The sequence below is a fragment of the Cupressus sempervirens genome, chromosome 6 (genome assembly GCF_028749045.1).
Source record: "Cupressus sempervirens isolate cs-2001-9-10 chromosome 6, ASM2874904v1, whole genome shotgun sequence".
NCBI classification, from domain to species: Eukaryota; Viridiplantae; Streptophyta; class Pinopsida; order Cupressales; family Cupressaceae; genus Cupressus; species Cupressus sempervirens.
In genome coordinates, this window is record NC_143123.1 from 21,891,198 (window position 1) to 21,912,119 (window position 20,922).

The 20,922-nt window shown below is 34.9% G+C and overlaps 1 protein-coding gene across 1 annotated transcript in view; it reads right to left on the reverse strand.

Moving 5' to 3' along the window:
• Nucleotides 1-19,394, reverse strand: part of LOC149550866 (TOM1-like protein 4) — a 37,692-nt gene extending 18,298 nt beyond the window's left edge. Inside the window, exons 1-5 of the mRNA XM_089786449.1 lie at nucleotides 18,964-19,394; nucleotides 15,086-15,164; nucleotides 8,102-8,203; nucleotides 7,827-7,940; nucleotides 2,783-2,943 (exon numbers count right to left, since the gene is read on the reverse strand). Of these exons, the coding sequence (XP_089642575.1) occupies nucleotides 2,783-2,943; nucleotides 7,827-7,940; nucleotides 8,102-8,203; nucleotides 15,086-15,164; nucleotides 18,964-19,064 (557 nt within the window). The 5' untranslated portion in view covers nucleotides 19,065-19,394. The remainder of the gene's footprint in view (nucleotides 1-2,782; nucleotides 2,944-7,826; nucleotides 7,941-8,101; nucleotides 8,204-15,085; nucleotides 15,165-18,963) is intronic.
• Nucleotides 19,395-20,922: the final 1,528 nt, after the last annotated feature.

Genomic DNA, 20,922 nt, shown 5'->3' on the forward strand with positions numbered 1-20,922 from the left:
TTGTTGAAGTTCTCTCCAAAATCACTTGGGATTGAGTTTACTAAAGGAAAATAGCTTTTTTATCCTTCAAATGACATAGCTTTCCTTTTTAGGTTTTATCAGCTTCTCATATAATATTTTTCTGTTTTTGTCTGATTAGTTCTTTTTGCTGTCTTGCACTCTTCATCATACCTTTGGTTAGATGGGAAATGTTGTTGACTCCTTTCTAAGCCCACGATCTTTTGCATGCTTCTAAAGCTTTATACATTCGTTGAACAAGCAGCTTTCTACAGATGTAGTCTTTATTTTCCCATACTTCCTTATGTGGAGAGTCATCTTTTGTTATTCAAGATGATAGTCTAAAGTAGCCACAGATAACTCTTGATTTTATGGACTTGTGATGATTAAACCTTCAGAATTATTTTTCTTATGCAAGAGACCACCTTCCGTTTACTGAGCATTATAGCTGTGGACTCTAAATTGTACAAAAAGCGGCATGTGATCAGATTTCAGCTCAAAAGTACAGGTATCTTTGACTGCCCTTAGATCATAACCCCCACATGCAACATGAGGATCTTTGAAAGGCTTGTCAATAGAATGACAGTTATCATACACGCTTGTAAATCCATGGAGATATAAATGTTGGCTTCAACCAGGAATGTCTCTTTTTAACAATAAAACCTCATAGCAGCTACTCCAAAAATTACATCAAAAAATCAAATATAAGGCCTCAAAACAGAAAAACAAAACTTCAGATGAATCTGTAACATTTCAAATCTTCTAGTTTTACTGAACATACACGTAACTTCATTTAAAGAAAATTAAAACCCTTTTCCATGAGCACATGCAAAATGATGTAATTAAAAATAAAGTTAGTGGATTTTGAACCAGCAATCTCCCGTTGTTTCATAATCTTAGAAAAAATTCCTTTACAAGCATGCTATGCATAAGTATAAATAATATTATGGAGACTTTAATATTGCTCTATTTCAAAATTGCTCCAATGCATCCTCTTCATAAATGCATGCAACACAGAAATGTTGCGAACAATACCAGGAAATGCATGTCTCTAACATAGAATTGTGCAATTAAAAATAAAGTTTGCAGATTTTAAACGTGTGACCTTCCAAGTTCCATTATCTTAGAAAGTCCCTCTCTAATCATGCTATGCGCAAAAACAAATAATATCATAGAGTCATCAATATTACTCCACTTCTTCCTATGCAACTTCCTCTTCATAAATGGATTCCACACAAAATAGATGCAAACAACGCCAAGCAATGCATGTCTCTAATCACTAGAGTTTTACTTTGTGATTTACCACTTTACTTGTCCTACATTAAAATATAATCCAACATCTCTGCTCTCCAATAATTTAATTTAATTGCATGAAGCCAAAGTTCATCTCTTCCTCAACAAAATGCCAGACAAAAATCTTGACCAAACATTGCTTGCAAAGGCCTTCAATACAAGCTTGTCTTGCCATAAAACTACCAGGCATGAAATTGAAATCAAGTTTTGCAAGGTACAATTGCAGCCACACCCAGAATTGCCACTGAAACCATAATATATGTATATGAATCTGCCAAAGAAAGGTTCTTCAACAAAACACCTTTGTCTGTGCACTGAATTTGCCCCCAGAATGTCACAGAACAGCATCCTCAAGCACTACATCATTGATTTATTAGAGGTCATAAAGGAACAAAATAGAGTGCAAGAAAAAGAATTCACATCTCCATCTACAAATTAATTATCATAACCACAGAAAAACCCTCATATTTATGCAAATCATCTTTGCAATAAAACATCAATCTTCGAAGGAGACTTTGTAAAGATGACTTGACCAAAAAGATAAGCATCAATACATTGGTTCATGTGATATACAGGAAACACAGAAAATGTGAAAAAAAAATCTATGTATAGATTGCAAGGTTCTTCTTTCTCATAGTTGAGGGACACAATTAACTAATTGTTTGCAATCTTAAATAACAGAGGTTTACATGGGAAGAGGTAAGCGTGCAATTTTCAACTATCATCATGACCCTCAAGTATCATTAAACTCCCATTTTTCACAGTTCTGAAACCACTTATAAGAGCTAGGAACAAAGAAAATCAGCAGAAACACACCATTATGAAGAAAAAAAACACTAATATAAATTATATTATAGGGCAATGAATATATGGTTAGCGTGAAGTTGAACTGCTTACAAACAAACAGTGTAACATTTGTCATTTAGAAATAATCTAACATAACACAAACATAAACGAGCAATATTTTCAACACAGCTAACACAATTAAAAACACATACAAAGACGATTGGATGCTATGGACCACAAAAAGAAAATCTTGGAAGTTGAAAAGGAAGAAATTAGATTGACTAGTAAAGTTTAAGTTCAATTTCCGGTTGTAGAAAAATTCTTAGAAAAATGAAAAGCGAATAGAAAGCATCGATTGAAATGTCCCCTGAAATATAATAGGTATCAGAATTATTGTATGTATGTCAGATTTACTAATAATAATTTTGCTACTTATGAATCTATTAATAAGATTTAACAAAATTAAAATCTAGGTGAAAGAGAAATAATGTGGAAAAAATTATAATTCAAGACCAGAATATAAATCATATTGTAAAAATAATAAATATCCTTTAGCAAGTCAAAAGTGACAAGCACCTTGTCAAAATTTAGTTGCATCCAAATGACTACATGAATTTTAGTTAATTAGTTGCACCTGCATGACTATATTAGTTGCAACTGAATGACTATACAAAAACTAATAAAATTATAATTACAGTAAATGTACCTCAAGGGTGGAAGGTCAGAATTTGTGGTTGATTGAACTGGCTCAACCCTGGAATCTGATGAATCATATGACTGAGGATATCGTGCAATTGGCTGGGTTTGTGGAGGAGTGAAGATTGGGGCAGAACTTTCTGCTCTCTGGGGAAATCTTACCCCTGCACGCTGTTAAAATACAGCAAAACAGCCAGACCAAATAAGATTTTAAGGACATAGTTGAAACTTAAGTTCAAATATTTAAATAAAAGTTCCAATATTAAAGACCAGATATAAAGCATTAAATCCATTGTATTCGTTAAATTTTGATGAAGAATACAGTACGTATTAATTTTTCAAATCAACAAGTTATATGATATCTCCGTGACTTGTGGGCATGCTTAACAACTTGGTTTTGTATTATTTTACTGAAAGATCTCATTAGATTACACTACACATCACACTTAAGAATCTGAAGTGTAGGATGCTTATGAACACTTTCAGCAATTATTTCAATTTATACAAATATGAATACTTTTAGCAATTGAGAATATTGACCCCTCAATGAGAATCATGTTATAATATTATTTAGCAACCACTTATTATCTGTGCAAATTTATATTTTTCACTTTTCACTTTTGTTTCAGTCCCCTATTTATGAAGAGAAGGGAATGTGTGTTTTGAACTCAACAACAATGAGCAAAGGTATCATTCATTACAAGATGGTATCGTACACACAGAAAACTGGTTCATGATTACATCAGAAATCCCCATGTCAATTTCATTTTTACCTTAATCATGCTTAAAATTTCCGATACAGTAACCCAGTCTAGAATGCATATTTTATGAAAAAAATTGTAGCAAGAGTGGTTAGGTTCTAATTAAGAAAAATAGAGTTAACACTTAAAAAGTTAATGGTATCTGCTAGAACTAGCCTACTATGAACTCAATTTACTGAACTTGAGCAGCCGTTAAATCGTCCAAGGCTATATAAAATTTTCTTCATAGTTCCATGCTAAATAGATAACTTGCACCATACATACCACTGTCAAAACTATGAAGATAACCATTCATAAATATTCAGTTTACAACTTTACTGAACCATGACAACACATGAAATCATCTGGGGCTAATTAATATTTTCTTAATAATTTAATACTGAATAAGTAGCCTGCTGTATATAGATCATTGTCAAAACTATGAAGAAAACTTACTTTATCAAAGCATTCTAAGATGATTAATTGTCATCTCCTTTTTCTACATGATGTGATGAGTTCCTCTTCTTAGTTTATCAAAGCATTATCAGATGACAAAATCGCATCTCCTTTTTCTTCGTGAAGTGATGAGTTCCTCATAACACATAATTTCACTTGGCCAGTTAACATCACACAATATTACTTTTGCAAGCCCATAACTTGTCCACAAGCTACAAAGGTCCCTGCATGATTGCCCTAGCTTTGGATGGCCCAATTACAAAATAAAGGATACCTTACCTCACAGTTCTTTTGTTTAAACACAAACCCATACATAAATAGTACATTTAGTACTTTATGACAATTACGACAATTTTATTACCAAGTATGTGGTTGAGCTGAAGTTACTCTGTTATTTTCATTGCCTGGCACATTTTGTCATCACATGGTTCAATCTACATAATTTTGGAATATAATCAACATATTCATGATTATAGTAGACAAATAATACTGTAAACACAGTATGTGAAACACAGCAATTCACCAAGTCTGCCAGTTGTCTCTTGCGTTTTTACTTACACTATGCTACACAGTATTTCAGGGACAAGAACAAGGTTGGTAATAGCAGAAAGGTAGAGGGCACAATTGAGGTACAGCAGTACAAGAGCCATTTTGGGAGGATGCCATGGCTATATAAACATATGGGAGGGAGGGAGGGAGAGAGAGAGAGAGAGATTCTACAGATTAATGGACAAAAATAAAATAGCAGAAAGACAACATGATTCTGTTAAAATTCTTTATCTCCACTTCTCACAAAATACCACAATGTACCAGATCATGGCCTGGGCACCTTTGATCCCTTTTGTGGCTGACAATAATAACGGACTCTAATACCATATCAAACATTTTGGAGTTTGGGACTTTTGAGTTTAAATTTTATGAGTGGAATTAATAAATTTAATCATTTCTCATGTTAATTCTTGTAGGCTTACATATAATATATCATTAGTTGTGAATCTGAATCATGATATATATAATACCATCACTTCTGTCATAACAAATTTTATTGCTCTTGAACTGCTGTACGGTATATATAGTGCTGCTGTTATTATGTTGCCATGATATGCTTAAGAGTCTTTCTATAAAATCGCAAATGAAAGTTAAGACATTATTAAAACTTGCCTTTCTGTCAGGAATGTTTGGCCATCCCTGGGGCTGCAAGGCATAAAACCTTATGAAAACTCGCCTTGCTGTCAGGAATCACTGGCCATCCCCTGGGCAGCCAAGGGACATCTCAATATCCCCAGCCATCTTAGGGACAGCCAAATATCCCAACAGCATTTCTATTTCCTCAACAATGACAGGCTTGTAACATGGATATCCATCTACAATCATGAGACCTACCACCAGTAAATTGGATCATAGTTTGCAAACTCTGCAAGTACTCTCTAAGTTGCCAAGTATATTTTTTCTGTTCAGCAAGTTTTTACGAGTTTAAGTCTAAAGTTTTTATAGACTAAGGAAAACATGAGTAAAAATGCTGTTGCAAGTAAAACGCTGGTTAATACAAATTTCTCACAGGTTTTTTTACACTCAAGGCTCTCTCAGTGAAACAGCAAGACCAGATCAGCACTTATATTGTCTCCTCAAACAACAACGGCACTGTCTCTACAAAAGGAGTGAAAGAATTCATTATTTTGAATATATAAATCCAGGATGCAAATATGTTTGACATTGAGATGAAAGAATGTTTGACAGTTTCTATTCAGATCTTCATTTTTCTATGATATATCAGCTTTAGGCTTTTAGCTATCAAGATGACAAGTCTATGAGTAATTTACAGTTAAAGCTCTGCACAAATCTACTAATGGCGTGCAAGGAGAGCCCAAGGTTTGTCCAGAACAATCATGCAGTCTAACTGTATAAATTCAGGCAAATGATGGTGCTGTGCCTCCCATTCCTCCACACCATAATAAATTATATTTACTGAGAATATGCACCCTGTCATTAACCCTGAGGTATATGCATGCAGACCTACCCAAATTCCTCCTTTTGATGATGAAGTATGAAGTAAGAGAAGCGTCTATGAATGTCCTTTGGAGGATATAAAGTACTGAGAATTTGAGTAGACACTAAGATTAATGGATTGATTTTGTCAATCTTTGGAATCCTGCACCTGAGCAAACTAAAGGATCTAATGGATAGGGTCATTTTGCTGAAAAGGACCATATTGGATGGTGGACATGACATGGAAAAGATAAAGCAGAGCCATCTTGCTTTTCTCTTACTTTCACAAGTTACTATTTCCTCTATTACAAAAAGAAATTGATCCACGAAAAGTTTCATTCACTCAGTCAAGAGGAATACACTTATCTCTAGACAAATTTAGGAGCTAATTGCATTTTATAGTAACTTGGAACTGAAGATCAACACACTACCAAGTAGACTTCAACTAAATGTTAACGCGATAATCTTAACAATGCTAGACAGATTGACAAGGAGGTATAGCCAAGACCAGTTGGAATTGCACTGAATGAATCACTAGCTGATATACATACTGAATAAACATTGGATGTGTCTTTTGATAGTGATAGCCCAAATGAGACGTAGTTATTCATTTCAATATTGAAAAATGGAACTTTGATGTCAAATATTATTATTTTTATATTTGTAATTTTTTTTATGGTATAATTTAATCAGTGAACATAGTTGCTGCAATTTCTTTTCATAAATTATATGAATTATGAATACAAATCCCACCATCCCTGGCCATCCGTGTTCCAGAAATGCCAAGGAGAATATATATCTATCCATTTATAGATAAGACAGTTGCTAGCAAATCTGGTAAGGGTATGCCCAGTTTGATTTTTTTATCCAACTCCTTTTGTTCAACACAATATTTATCAGCACAAAAAGAGAGAAATCTTAAGAGGGGCATTTTGCTTAGTCTAATTCTCTCAGATTTCCACAATCCATACTGAAATTTTCTTGATAATCTTCTGGATGAGATTGTGTATGAACTGTTTACGTCAACTTTTCAAATCGCACTCTGTGATTCATCATCTCCTTTGAACTTTTAATCCTGATGATGAATCAGAGAGTGTTTGATAAAGATAGAAATCTTAAGAGGGTCATTTTGCTTAGTCTAATTCTCTCAGATTTCCACAATCCATACTGAAATTTGCTTGATAATCTTCTGGATGAGATTGTGTATAAACTGTTTACGTCAACTTTTCAAATCGCACTCTGTGATTCATCATCTCCTTTGAACTTTTTCATCCTGATGATGAATCAGAGAGTGTGATTTGAAACGTTGATGTTAATTATTCTTAAACAACCTAATCCAGAAGATAATCAAGCAAATTCCTTTGTCTAAGCAAACATTAATTTATAATATTCATTTTTTGTCTATGCCATCATATATCTTCTTGTCCGATGTATCTTGCCTTCATTATCCCATTCTCCTACATTCTGGGCCATGAAGGATCGGGAGCTTAATCTAAATGCCATTTTAAAACTTGGAAAATCCTTTACCCATGAGAAAGCATAAAGGATTTCAAAATTTAACCCTTCCAACTTGCTCATTTACCTTCTTTTGTACCTTGGATTGAACTTTTTGAGCTACAAGTACCATGATTTAACTTTTAACAGGTGACTTAATATATGCATTACAATTCAGAATTACAATTTTCTTATTTGAGCATGGCAATTTTCGTAGCATATAAAATGCAGACTTGGGATTTTCCAAATAAGAAATGGAAGACCTTTTAGAAAAGAGAAACATTTGTGTCATGTATACCTATATGAGCTTTCACAGTCAAATGCACTCATTGACAACTAATGTAATCTCAAAAGTGCTAAGAAAAGTAGAGCAATTACCACTAACTCATGGTATGCAGCATAGTATTGAGGATATCTTCCCATGGTTCCACCAAAGGCTTCTTGCCATGTATCTATCAGAACTAAAATCTTATCTTTGACATGCAAATCTGCCTGCAAATAAAACATATAAAACCTATGATTAACACTTCAAATAAAAATAAGATAAAATTAACTGCAAAAGATAAAAGAGATCAATCAAAGATAAAAATAAGAATATTGCATATAAAGGTACATCCACCAATGCATAGGATATTCAAGATAAGAATACTGACATTTTTTTTCTTTACTAACTTCACCATCTCGTGCAGCACATCCCGATCAGCAACTTGCATGTGCACATACTCCCCACAGTTCTTTACTAAAGTCTCCAACAGCTAAAAAATAAAATAAAAATAAGATAGCTCAAATGTGAGAATTACAATCTGTGAGAGAAAAAACAGTTCTCCAAATTTATGTTGGTTAAAGAGAAATGGTACATCATTGAATATACATTATAAAAAAATTGTTGGTTGTTAGCTACAAAACATAGTTTGTCATTACAGTATTCCATTTATACAATGTGGCAAAAGTGCAAATGAAATGCAATTAATTAAAGTTTCAAAAGTTCAAACAGAAAAAACTTGCAAAACATGCATAATTAAAAAAATGAATACTATATTGAAATTTTCATAAAACTAAAATATGCTATTTTTTTACTGTCAAATGTCATGCTTAAAGATAAGAAATTAATATAAGACACTAAAAACCTATATTCTACAGCATTTCAGGGACAGGGATGGCAGAAGACATGTTTCCAAGACATTTCCTAGCCAAAACTAGGGGATGGCAGTATACAAATTTTTAAAATATATATACATATATGTGTGTGTGTATTTTCAAAAATATATTAAGATTAGAGAGAAAGAGAGATGTGAATAATTGATTATTACAAGAGTATGCAAATGAATCACCGATTCACGAGTTACAATAGTAGTATAATAGCATAAATGATAATAGCAGCAGTATGAATCAGTATGCCAGCATTATAATAATGGTCTCAAACATCAATATAAATTCCAAATCAAAATGTGTCAAACATGTATCCAAAAGTCTCAAACCTCAAAATATAACAAGCTACACACAAAGCCTATGAAACTAAGCAGCATTCTAGCTATCAAATATGAAATATCCAATGGCTTAGAATAATCTGAATCACTATCTCCCTCTAGCAGAAATGGATCGTCCAATGAATGTTTATATTTTTAAATCTTAGTTACCATATTCGGTCCAGAAAGCTGAAAGTCAAAATTCGATTCGCCCAAATTCTAGTTGGTTCGCATTCATGTCAAATTTGCTATTTTCCTGGTAAATTCCCTGCAGATTCGTAATTACGAACCCTGGTCGACTTTGCAGGAATTTAGATTGAATTTGGTTTGGGTAAACGAGCCTGGGCAGAATTTCAATGACTTCACAAAGAATATGGGAAACAGCAACTTTTTTTGATTTTTCAACAGTTCAATAAAGCGCTTTTTTGTTTTGTTCAACCTTAAGGGTCTGTTTGATTTCTGGAAGATGACAGGAATTACCTTTTTCAAAATCCGAATTTGAAAATTTATGCGTTTGTTTCAAAACTGGCAAAATGGAATTAGCATACCGGACTTCCAATTTTGTCTCAAAACCAGGTTTTCAACTTCCTACTAGCAACTAGTAGGAATTGAAAATCAAAACCTGGTTATGTTTTTTAAAGAGTGCAAAGACAATAGATTGGACTACTTTTTGAAATTTGCCTTCAACTCCAAGCTTATGCATAAAAATGTGTCTAGACACCATCTTCCAAGTGGAACAAACGGTTCAAGTAAAATCCCAAAAATTGGAATGAAGATTTGCAAAACCTTGATTTGGCTAAACCAAGGTTTGTAAAAATCCTGGTTTTTTAAATTCCAAGAACCAAACAGACCCTAAATGACATCATTTTGGGCTTTTATGCAGTGGCAGCCCTAAAACATTTGAGCAAATTTCAAACCCGCAACCAAACCAAAATCTGATCTGGCAACTTAATTTTAAATTCAATGACCTTAAAGTTTATACCCCGTAACACAACAGTAAGTTGCGAGCCCCTCATCTGGGAGATCCTGGGTTTGAGTCTACTGAAGGCCCACGTTGATATTGGCTTCAACCCATACCAATATAAAAATATATTACTTAATTTTTTTTTGTACTTAGATATTTAAAAGTTATCAAATTAAATTTATAAATATGATATATTTTTATTTTACATAAAATTTTAACATTTGTTTATTAATGAATATTGAACAACTTCTATTAAATATTAGACTTATAATTTTAATATTTATAATTTAATATATAAAATTTTAGACATATTTTCACAAATTTAAATGCCAAATATTTTATCACAAATTTTGTCATCCATAGGCTCAAATTCGAACATTCTAGACCCCCACCCCCCACATTGTCAATTCGGCAAGGCATCCCCTCAGTGTTTCAAGGACAGATCATAGTCCCCAAATGTCAAGGGGTGTTTCCTACAGTTTCCTACTATTTTTAGAAATCGGGGATGGCTAGGGGACGTTTTCTTTTCATCCCACTATCCAAGTAGTCCTCTAGGGACAAGAAACATGTTTTTGTGTAACATAGCTAAAAACTCAACTATTAAAAACATTGGATTCTTAAAAGCACTAATTTGCCTTTGCATTACAATGCTTATGTAATTCATTAATCTTTTAAAGTTAACCTTTGCAAATTTATAACCTTTGCCTTCACGATTTCCATCGTACACAGATATATATCCTAACATGGCTAATAATTTATAAACATTAAAGTCTAATCTTTGTTTCCTTGCTGTACTAGGGCCACTGTAAATCTCAAGCAGTGATATGCTGTCTAGTTTGGGATTCGACACAACCATCATCATTTTTCAACCAACAAGATATATTTCCTAAAGCGTCCCATTTGAGTTTCTTTCGACCTATTTCATTTAATTTACCATTTTTTGCTAAGAAGCCAGATTTGTCTCATATAGGCCGGATTCGAGTCCAAATTCACATTTGGCTTCGCTGCAGGTCCAAGCAGAGTCCTTAGTTTGGACTGTGGGTTCGCTTGAGTCCTTGCTAGAGCGAACCCAGGGCAGTAGGGTCCAAAATGTGAAATAAAACAACTTTTTAGAGTGCTTTTTTTGTTTTTTATGTAACTCTAAAAAGAACCTAATAAAAAACATTTCACTCATCTAATCTCTTATGTTGAGGAGGAGGATGATATAGCATCATATGGGAATAGAGCAACCAGTTTGGGTTCCAATGATGAGGATCTAGATATAGTTGCAGTTGGGGATGAAGCCATCGATCCCTCATTTTATGATGATCCATTTGACCCTTGATGGGCATTTGATACTATGATCATTGATAAACTACTAAACACTTGTCATCTATCATTATGTTTCAAACTTTATTATTTAATGAGCTAGTCTATGTTTTGCAATTTAGTAATTCAATGTATACTTTTCTTTACAATCATGAAAGTAGATTAATGAGCGAATATTTAATGTTTATCGTTGACATTTGGCATTGATCAATGATCAAGCAAAAATTATTCATGCTGTGAAATGACTTTATTTTGCAACTATGCATGTTTCTCTTGTGTGTGTGTGTGTATATATACTCACAAACCCACCCACGAACCCAAATGGAAAAAAAATTGCCTGAACCCACGAACTCGAACCTAGAACTTGAATCTGACCCCGAACCCAAATCAGCAACTTAGATTTTTTTGTTTATTTTAAAGCATGGTGCAATATATCATATAAGCAAATTTTAATAAGATGTGGAAGAAAAATTAGAGCATGGTTTCCTTCGCCAAGGTAATTAGATACATAAAACTTTTCCAAGTGTAATACACATAAAAGGCATTCATAAAAAGAATCAATAGAACTTTGCAAATATATACAATTTTACATACAGTATAAAATAAGCATTGATCTGCCTAAGTCGGCCTAACCTAACATACAATCTAACCCCAACGTACAGACCAATCACTTTTAATTTACAATTTTTGGTTTCATGACTGCTAAAAGGTAAAAAGAATATCAAGATTCATATAAAAGTTTAAACCATTGGCTATTGTGATCTTGGGAATGTAATGATTATTTGATATACTTTTAAAATGAGAATCTAAGATGGACATATATGATAGGGCAAAATCTAGTAAAAGGCAAAATGCTTTATATAAATATCCGTTACTGTTTCTACCCTTTGCACGGGTGCATGCAGAGGGAGGGAGGTGCGTTCTCTTGAAATGTGTCTTTGTAAAATGGAGAGCATTAATTAGACTTTTGTTTATTTTCATATGAAGATATCAATGTTGACCCTACAGGAAATCCTAGTATTGCCTATTAGTGCAAAACACTTAGTCATTCACAAGGCAGAGTTGGTCGGTCAACACTGCGACCGAGTCGCAATGCAGGCCGAGCTACATAAAGTAGAAGTATACAAGTTCAGTATGTGCCAAGGCAAATATAGTTGTCAAGCACATCAACAATTGCCGAGCATTTCAATTTTTCCCAAGTGCTGCACTTAAGCTGAGCAGTTCAAAGTTTAGAGTGGTTTAAGCCACGCATAGTCTATGCCGAGGGACGGCATGAAGAACCAAGCTTGACCTAGTGTCAGAGCTAATGTGTCAAGTTATATTGTTTGAGTATATGAGTTTGGAATGGTAAAAAATCCTATGTAAACCATTTTGCCGAGCATGAAACATGTTTCTACAATCGAGGTGAACAAAATGGAGGAAATTACGCCTGTAATTTTGCATCATTAATCCCTATGCAGGATGATGGACCAATCAGAAAATTGGAAAGGTCAAGCGGCAAAAAGAATGAATGTGGATCATTGATTGCAATCTAGAAGCTTTGTAAGATGGCTATAAAAGAAGGGTTTCAAGACAGAAAACGTTGTTGCAAGTTAAGAGGAATGCATGTATGCGAAGCTGAAGGAGAATCAGCAAGTTGTGAAGAAGTAAGGCGACCAAGCAATGTAGTGAGGAGATATTGCAAATCAGTCACAGTGAGGTGATTACAATTAGGATAGAGAAGATCTGTTATCAACATCTGAGTGCAAACCGAAGGATCAAGGTATTCTTACATTCTAACAAGTGTATCAGTTGAATCTCTTAACAAAGTGGTCCTAACAAGCCTATTATAAATCCCCTAACAGAGTACTCACTTAATTGTAATGTTCAAATCCTTTTGTAAAGGTAGACTTAATAGTCTTATTAGCTTTTAACTAGTGTTACCCCAATACTAGGGTACGTTGTGACACAAGGGCAAGTTTTCGAGACTCGGAGAAAATGGGCCTCATTTTCAGGACAGCTAGGGGACAGCAGGGGGACAACGACAACAAGAGGACGGGGAAGGGAGGGGTGTTGTATAGTATATACATAGAAGTTGAAATGCTAGTTATGAAATGATGTTTCAATAGAACATAGAAAATTTAAATAATTGAACATAGCATAATTGCAACATGAGCTAGAACTATTGGACAATCAACATAGTAAGATATTACATACCGCATAGTAACATTCAAAAATCAAAATTCAAATTGAAATTCAAGTACCCATCCCAACAGCAGCATGGTTCTTGAATGGCAGAGGTGGGGTACTTGAGTACTCAAGTACCCAGTGCGGGGACATCTCGGGGACAGCTACTTCGAGTTTTGGGAGGGAGGTGCAAGTCCCCGGGTTACATTGTTTTTAACAGAGCATACCCCTCACAGGGTAGATCATTAAAAGTGATCAAAATTTTAGCCCTAACAGGCACTTAATTGCTGCAATAATGAAGATTTTGTTGGTGCCATCCCCACCGTAGTTTTACCTTCACTTTGGAGGGTTTATGCGTTACCAAATCTTGTGTTGTGTGTTAATTACATGTTTATGTGTTTTATTCATGCTGATGGATGTTAAATCTGATATTACATGTAATGACATGATAAGGTTAATGAGGTGTATGGTGAAGTAAGTTTAATATGATCTATGTTTGCACTTTGAAGTGGTAAAAGTTTTGGAGATCCCACAAATGACCAAAATAAGATCAATGGGACTGGAACAAAGATCAGGTACAATCACAATGGACCAGGGTAAAAGAAGCTCTAGACATAAGGCATGCGCAGATGGGAAAAACAAGAGAAGGCACATACAAAGCAGCTCTAAAGAGGGCAAAGACCGGGTTAATACAATCCAAGAAGTGTCCTCATAGAAGCACTTTGGAAGATGCAAGATTAATAATAAATATAACAACAAATCAAACTCTGTTGTCTTTTCAATTTGCTAGCACATGCTAAAATGACCTCCCACACGGCCACCCAGCTTCTCCTAAGGGAGTCGAAGCAACAGTATGTTCCAAAGGCAACAAGATCATTGAACAACAGCATAAGAGATGGTTTATATTTGAACCGCTGCTCTTTTATATTTCATATTGTCTATCCCTTCAGTTTCAGTGCATACAAAGCTATTTTAGCCTTCTAATAGTGATGTCTAATTTGGGACTTGGGAACAAAATATTGTGATGGCAATTACTACACCAAGAATTGAGTAAAATTAAATACTAGAGGTCTCAAAGAAAGTATATTAAAAATTTGGCAATTTGATTTAGAAGGCTGTGTTCTGCACCAAACATTGAGCAAAATTAAATATTCGAGCTCTCAAAAGATATATATTAGAGAAGCTGGCAGTGACTAAAAATTGGTTGTCTATAAAATCACCCCTGTAAAAAGTTCACATTCCATAGCTGCTAGCAAACTGTACGTGAGTCCATCACGGCCCGTCATTAAAATTGGCATGATTTCCATTAAGAGTTTGTTTTATGCTGTCCAAAATAAGATCACGAAGACATATATTTATTTGCACATCAGCTCCGACAATATAAATAAAGATGGATCAAATCAAAATCTAGTGGGTACAAACTTTTGGGCACAAAGCATTTAAGTTCTTAAGTGATCTTTTTGATATCTCATATGGCAATTGGTCTTTATATTAAGTACAGTTCATTATATTCCGCTTTGGTAACATTATTGATCTTTACTTTATAATCAGCTTCTCCTAGTGTTGCTCCTGTAATTCTTTTTGTACTCATATTCACTATATTAACAGAATCTATACTTTTTCTATTAAAAATCAATGGTGGAATACCAAAACGCTTGCCATGTTATATAAAAAAAGAATGCCTTGTTATATAAAAAAGGAATGCCATGTTAGTTTTTTTCTAAATTACATACCGTGAGAGAAAGAAGTTGTATTTTAGGATTCTTGTTCCCAAGACGTTTTTTCACTGCTTTGACTACATCCTTTGCTTGCCTGATTATAACAAAAAAAAGATGACACAGTTGTAAGTTGATCTTATAAAATTCATAATTGGAACCAGGTGAAAAATATCACAATAAAGAGAATGCTTTGTTGATCTTTTTGTTTTTAAATTATGAAGACCCCAATAACACAGAAAATCAAATCATGTAAAGATACAAGCAAACATTTGGGGAAAAGACCATAAACTATGAGAGAAAACTGAGCTCAAATGCTAAGGGAAAACTGTCCGCTTACACAGAGTGAAAGATATGCTAAAATAGAAAGAAACATGCTAATCTGGGAATCAATAATTTTAATCAGAAAAAATGTTCATGAAACTAAAAGAGAAATTTAGTAAGTAATTCAACTGATCAATAATGTAGTTCTAGTCACTTTACTGAAAAGAAAGGATACCCACTAGCTGAGGTAGATTTGTGAACTCTTGATGAAAGAACCGAGTATTATATCAAGGCACTAAACCATTCTACTTCTATTTTGACCATATTAAAGAGCATTCTTCACAAAGGCAGTGACAGGAAGTGGGGCAAGGGGCAAAGGGAAAACAGGGGCGATAGTTTATAAGACGCTTCTCTGCTGAAACTGGAGTGGTGGTAGTATAATGTGTTTATCTTTGAGCAGAAAAACTTTATGAAGAATTTCTGAATTGGATCTGTGTTTGATCAAGAAGAGTTTGATATTAAGAGATTTTGCCAGCCATAGGGTCAGGATTGGGGTCTATGTTTCTTGAGAGGGTTCTGACTTCTACTGTCATTGTAGATTCACTCACATGGAATCTTTTATGGTGTTCACCTTTGACCAAAGAAACTCCATTTCATTGAAAGAATTTGGGTCTTATATAGGACAAGGAGATTTCATGGAAGTAATAGTCAAGATTGAGATTTAAGCATAGTTACACCACCTTGGGGGACGGTGGGACAGCGGAACGGGGGGACAAGTTTCCAGGACGGGGGAACAAAGGGGCCTTAATTTGGGAACGGCGGTTGGACTGTGGTGGTGGATGGAAGGGGTTGTATATACTATAGATATGGTACTTAAAATGCTAGTTATGAAAAGATGTATTGCAATATAAGATATAAAGATGTAAAAGAGTAAATACTTGAACATTTCATTAAATGGTAACATCGAATATTGAACAGAAATAGTCGAATCAGCAAATAGTCAACACCGGAAGGTCCTCCATTCCTCAGCGGAGGTGGCGGAATCTGGTGGCACTGTTGGGGATGGCAGAACGGAGTCCCCAAGTCCTTGGTTTGTCCCCGTCTCCAGGACATGGGGCAAAAAGGAGGGGAAGGCGTCCCCGTGTTACCATGGATTTAAGTCGCTGCAAGGGTTCTGTTGCTAATGAAAATTCACCATGTGTAGAATCTCTACGAAATAAATTTAAAATAGGAGATTCACTGAAGGACAAGTCATTGTTCTAATTTAAGTATATGAGAAGGTTCTACTGCTCCTGAAGATCCATCAAGCAGAGAATCTCAATTCCAGAGTTGCTTCCTATGGCTGGCAAAAAAAAAACTGCCCATTGAAAGAAAACTCATTGTGGCAGAGAGAGCATACCCACTAAGAAGTGGATGTAGTACTGAAAATCTTAAGAGGAAAACCATGTGAGGATAGGGCACAAATTGAGATAAATTGTGCATTCATGAATAAGAAAAGTTTGAATTACAGAATCTAGAGCTGGAAGAACATATATGATGGCTGCAAGAAGGTAGTTATTCCCTCAAAGATTGTTTCTCAAGCCTCCATAAATCCTGCTACCCCAAGGTACAAGGTAAAAAATTGTTTAGAGTAGACCCCATTGAGGGTTTAAGCAGGCATCTTGTTGAGTTTCTCCATTTGTGTAGTGTAGCATTATTTGTCCCGCCATAGTTTTAGGACTGGGCCTCAGACTTGACTCGGCAGCCCAAAATTTAGATTTGGTGACAACATGGACTCCATACAGACTCAACACAAAAAAGAAAACTATTACATTAAAATTAATTAATGCAATAAGACAGCATAAAATCCTAAATTGACTATCAATTTGTCATGAAACCTCAAACTCCCTAAAAAGTAAAAACTGGATGAAAATAAAGTGTTTTTGACTTCAAACTCCAACTGGCAGATTTTTTTTTCCACCTGGCACATTCTTTTGCAGGCAAAGAGTTTGATTTGAGGACTCGAGAGACCAAGCCCAAGACTAAGCAATTTTTTAACCCAGACTGGACCAAGTACTCAGAAAGACACGTGGAGACTCGGCAGACATACTTCAAGGAAAAATTGTAGATATATTAACTTCAAAGATTATAGGTAAAAAAATTTCTTAGGAAAAAAAAAACACAAGACAGAAACTTGAATAAGTCAATGAATTAAAATTAGGGACACATAAGAAGATAAAATAACTAACAGTCCAGTGAAAAAGCTTTAATAACTAAGCAGTCATGAATTTTGAGTGTGCTCAATGTAAAATTTCAAGGGAGGGATGAATCAAGAAAAATCAGAGGGTAATTTAAGTGTAACATATTCAATTATATCAGGTCATAACAAAGTTAAATGGGTCTAGCCCGAATAAGATAAACCCAAACGGCAAAACACAGGGTTTTCATACAAAAGAACCGTATACAAATTCACACAAACCATGTTAGGAAGTTATGCATAATGTTGAATGTTTAAATCAGATAAACTATCACATCCAATACGGAATGTGTACTGCCCAAACAAAAAGGACAGGTACAAGCTTTGTTGTGTGTACAAATGAGGTAAACTAGTACATCCAATTTTGAGTGTGGCAAATCCTGTGCAAAAGACCAAGTACAGGTGCTGCTAAGTCTTTAAGTTGAGTAAATGACAACATTTGATAAGTGAAACACAAAAGTCGAGGCGAGGTGACAGTGCTGTAGATTTAACAAATCAAGTAGACTGCCACAAACTGTTCCAGCTGTGGTAAAATGCCAAGGTCAAAGGTAGATGCAAGAGATGTTCAGTGTTTCAATTAGGGAAATTATCACATCCTATTCAAGGTGTGGAGTTTACCAAGGGAGCAGTGTTTAAATTATGTAAAATACCACATCCAATTCTTCATGTGTACTACACCAAGGGAGAAGGAGTGTTTAATTTATGCTAAATTCAAAACCCAATACTTCACGTGGCAAATCATAACATACAAGGACAGGTGTGAGTCTTGTTGAATCATCAAATTGGGCAAACTTCTACATCAAAGTGTGAGTGTGGCAAACCCCAACAGGCAATGCCAGTTGCAATTGCTGTCGAGTGCTTAAATTAAATAATGACCACATCAAATCCAAGAATGGCTAAGCCGCTAACCACACCACAGCAAACGAGGTGCAAGCACTGTGCGAATTTGGGAAGGCCCAATTGGTGGCATCGAAGCCAAGGGATCAAAGTAAGAAGAATTGTATATTTTACCAATTAAAAAGAAATTAATGGACATTGGTGATCGCATCTAAATCGGCTGACTCTCCCCAAGGATAAATTTTCATTCTAGAAAGGCCAATACAAACATCATCGTCCGTGCATATAACGAAAACTTGTAATGGATATACACAAAGGCTGAAACAAGCTGTCAGAGAAGCAGGCGTGATTTAGGGAACAATTTCAAATAAACAAGGGCAAGAATTTCATGGTATAAAGAGGCAAGTGTGATTCACGTACACAATTTGAAAAAAAATCCAAATTCAGGTAAATTTCTCAAGAAAACAAAATAAATAAATGTGCACATCATTAAAATTGCATAAGGAAGAATATAACAATTCCTCAAAACAGAAAAAAGAAACAATAATATCGTACGTACCCTGGATCGTGATTAATGATATCGCAGATCTCAATATTCATCGCCCAATCTGGACCAATTAACATGTCATTCGTCGCTCTATCAACAAGAGCGGCCGCCATGATTCTTTCTGTATATTTACAGATCAAATTACAAAAGATCTGAACTTCCTCCAACAGAAAATTAAACCCTCTCCCTCGAAACAAAAAATATAAAACCCTCTCCCAAAACTCAATTCCTCAGCCACACCTCTGTGGATCGAAACCCTCTGAGACCAAATAAATAAATTAAAAAATAAATGTCTCCTGATAACTCAGAATTCAGCTTTAAAACTGCAAAAGCCGCACAAAATCTATCCTCCGAAATAATTCAGAAACCAGGCTTCCGAGATTTTTGAACAAGTTCTGCAGCAACGCTTTTCTCCGTTAGAGAAAATTATTATCAAATTGTCTGGTTTTACTTCTGAGGATTTTGTAAAATTAAAGACAAAAGCATCGAATAAAAAGTATAGGACGGCGGACCAATGCTGTCTTTACACGTATCTTGGAGCGATGTTGCGTGTTTGCATTCGTATGGTGTAATGTTAAAATATGGGATCGTGAGCGTGGACCGGCCCCCGAAAGCTTTAAAAAAATAAAAGTATATTTCCTAAGGGTCCCATTTGTACATATTGGGTTTGTACTTGTGGCCGCTCTAGGTACATATGTTGGGAATGTAGGGGTGCTTCAAACAAATGTTTTGGGGCTCGGTGAAGAAGGTTTCAGGTAGTTGACTGTTATAACATATGCTTGCCCAACAACTCCATTATTAGTGGTTAACATCTTTTGTGTTGTTAGAGTGGGTTGGGTTGTTCTTGGGAAGTGGTGATTGAGTGGTATTTGTAAAGGAATGGAGATTCAACTTTGCATCTTATAAGAGAGGACAATAATTGTGATGGATGTGGCAAGAGAGCTATTTTTATGAAATAAATGGATAGAATGATGTCAAAGATGATTGAAAATATTTCGTTGCTTAATTTTATGTAGAGGAAAAGATTCATTAGTTGAGTGTCTTAATTTTGTGCTTACGTAGAAATTTCAAATCACTCTTATTTTATTACAGCAATTTATTTGGCAAGTCTCTTGCTTATACTTAAGGTTTTACTTAAGGTTTTATGACCACATCATCAAATATGATTCCACATTAACATGTTTTTTTTCGCCAAAGTGTCCAAAAGAGTGAGACCAATTGTAGTGCATTAGGAATACTCATACTTGTGTAGTTGATGTGGCATCACACAATTGGTTATTTTTTAGAATTACAGACACATTTCATTCCATTATGGGTAGTCATCATTTAGCAAAAATAATTTTGAAGTCTTAAATTAACAATTGATTTTTATTGGGAAAATGGGTTTTGAAGGGGGCTTGAAACCATGTACATGAGAGATCAAAAGATATTACATTAAGTCCATCAGAACACCATAACAAAAAGAGACAAAGCCAGCTACAAAAGGACAACAAAACAAACAAAAGACAGAAATGAAAGACACAAAAGGAACTACAAAGAAGGACACCAAAAGGGACCTAACCCATCTTCTTGATCCACTTAGTTACCTACTCCTCTAGCTAGTCCATCTTCTTAGCTGCTTCTTTGCTCTGACTCACGTCTGAGGAGGCCTCAATAGTCATTTTCCTTGTGTTGGCCATAGTCCTCCTCCCAACCCCTTGTTATCAACAGTAATCCCCTGATCATCACTGACAAAGACAATAGCTTTCTCCCCAGGACTTCCTTCCAATTTGGTGATGAGAATGTTTACATGCTCATTGGAATCTTTAAGGATTTTGTAGCTTTGATTTACTATACTCCTGAGGGTGCTTTTAATACTATTAACTCTATTATCCAGCTCCAACACCTGAGCCTCCACCCTGTAGAAAGTAAACATGTCTATGAGAGAGCCCATGAGAGTATTCTCCCCCCAATAGCTTCCTCTGTATTGTC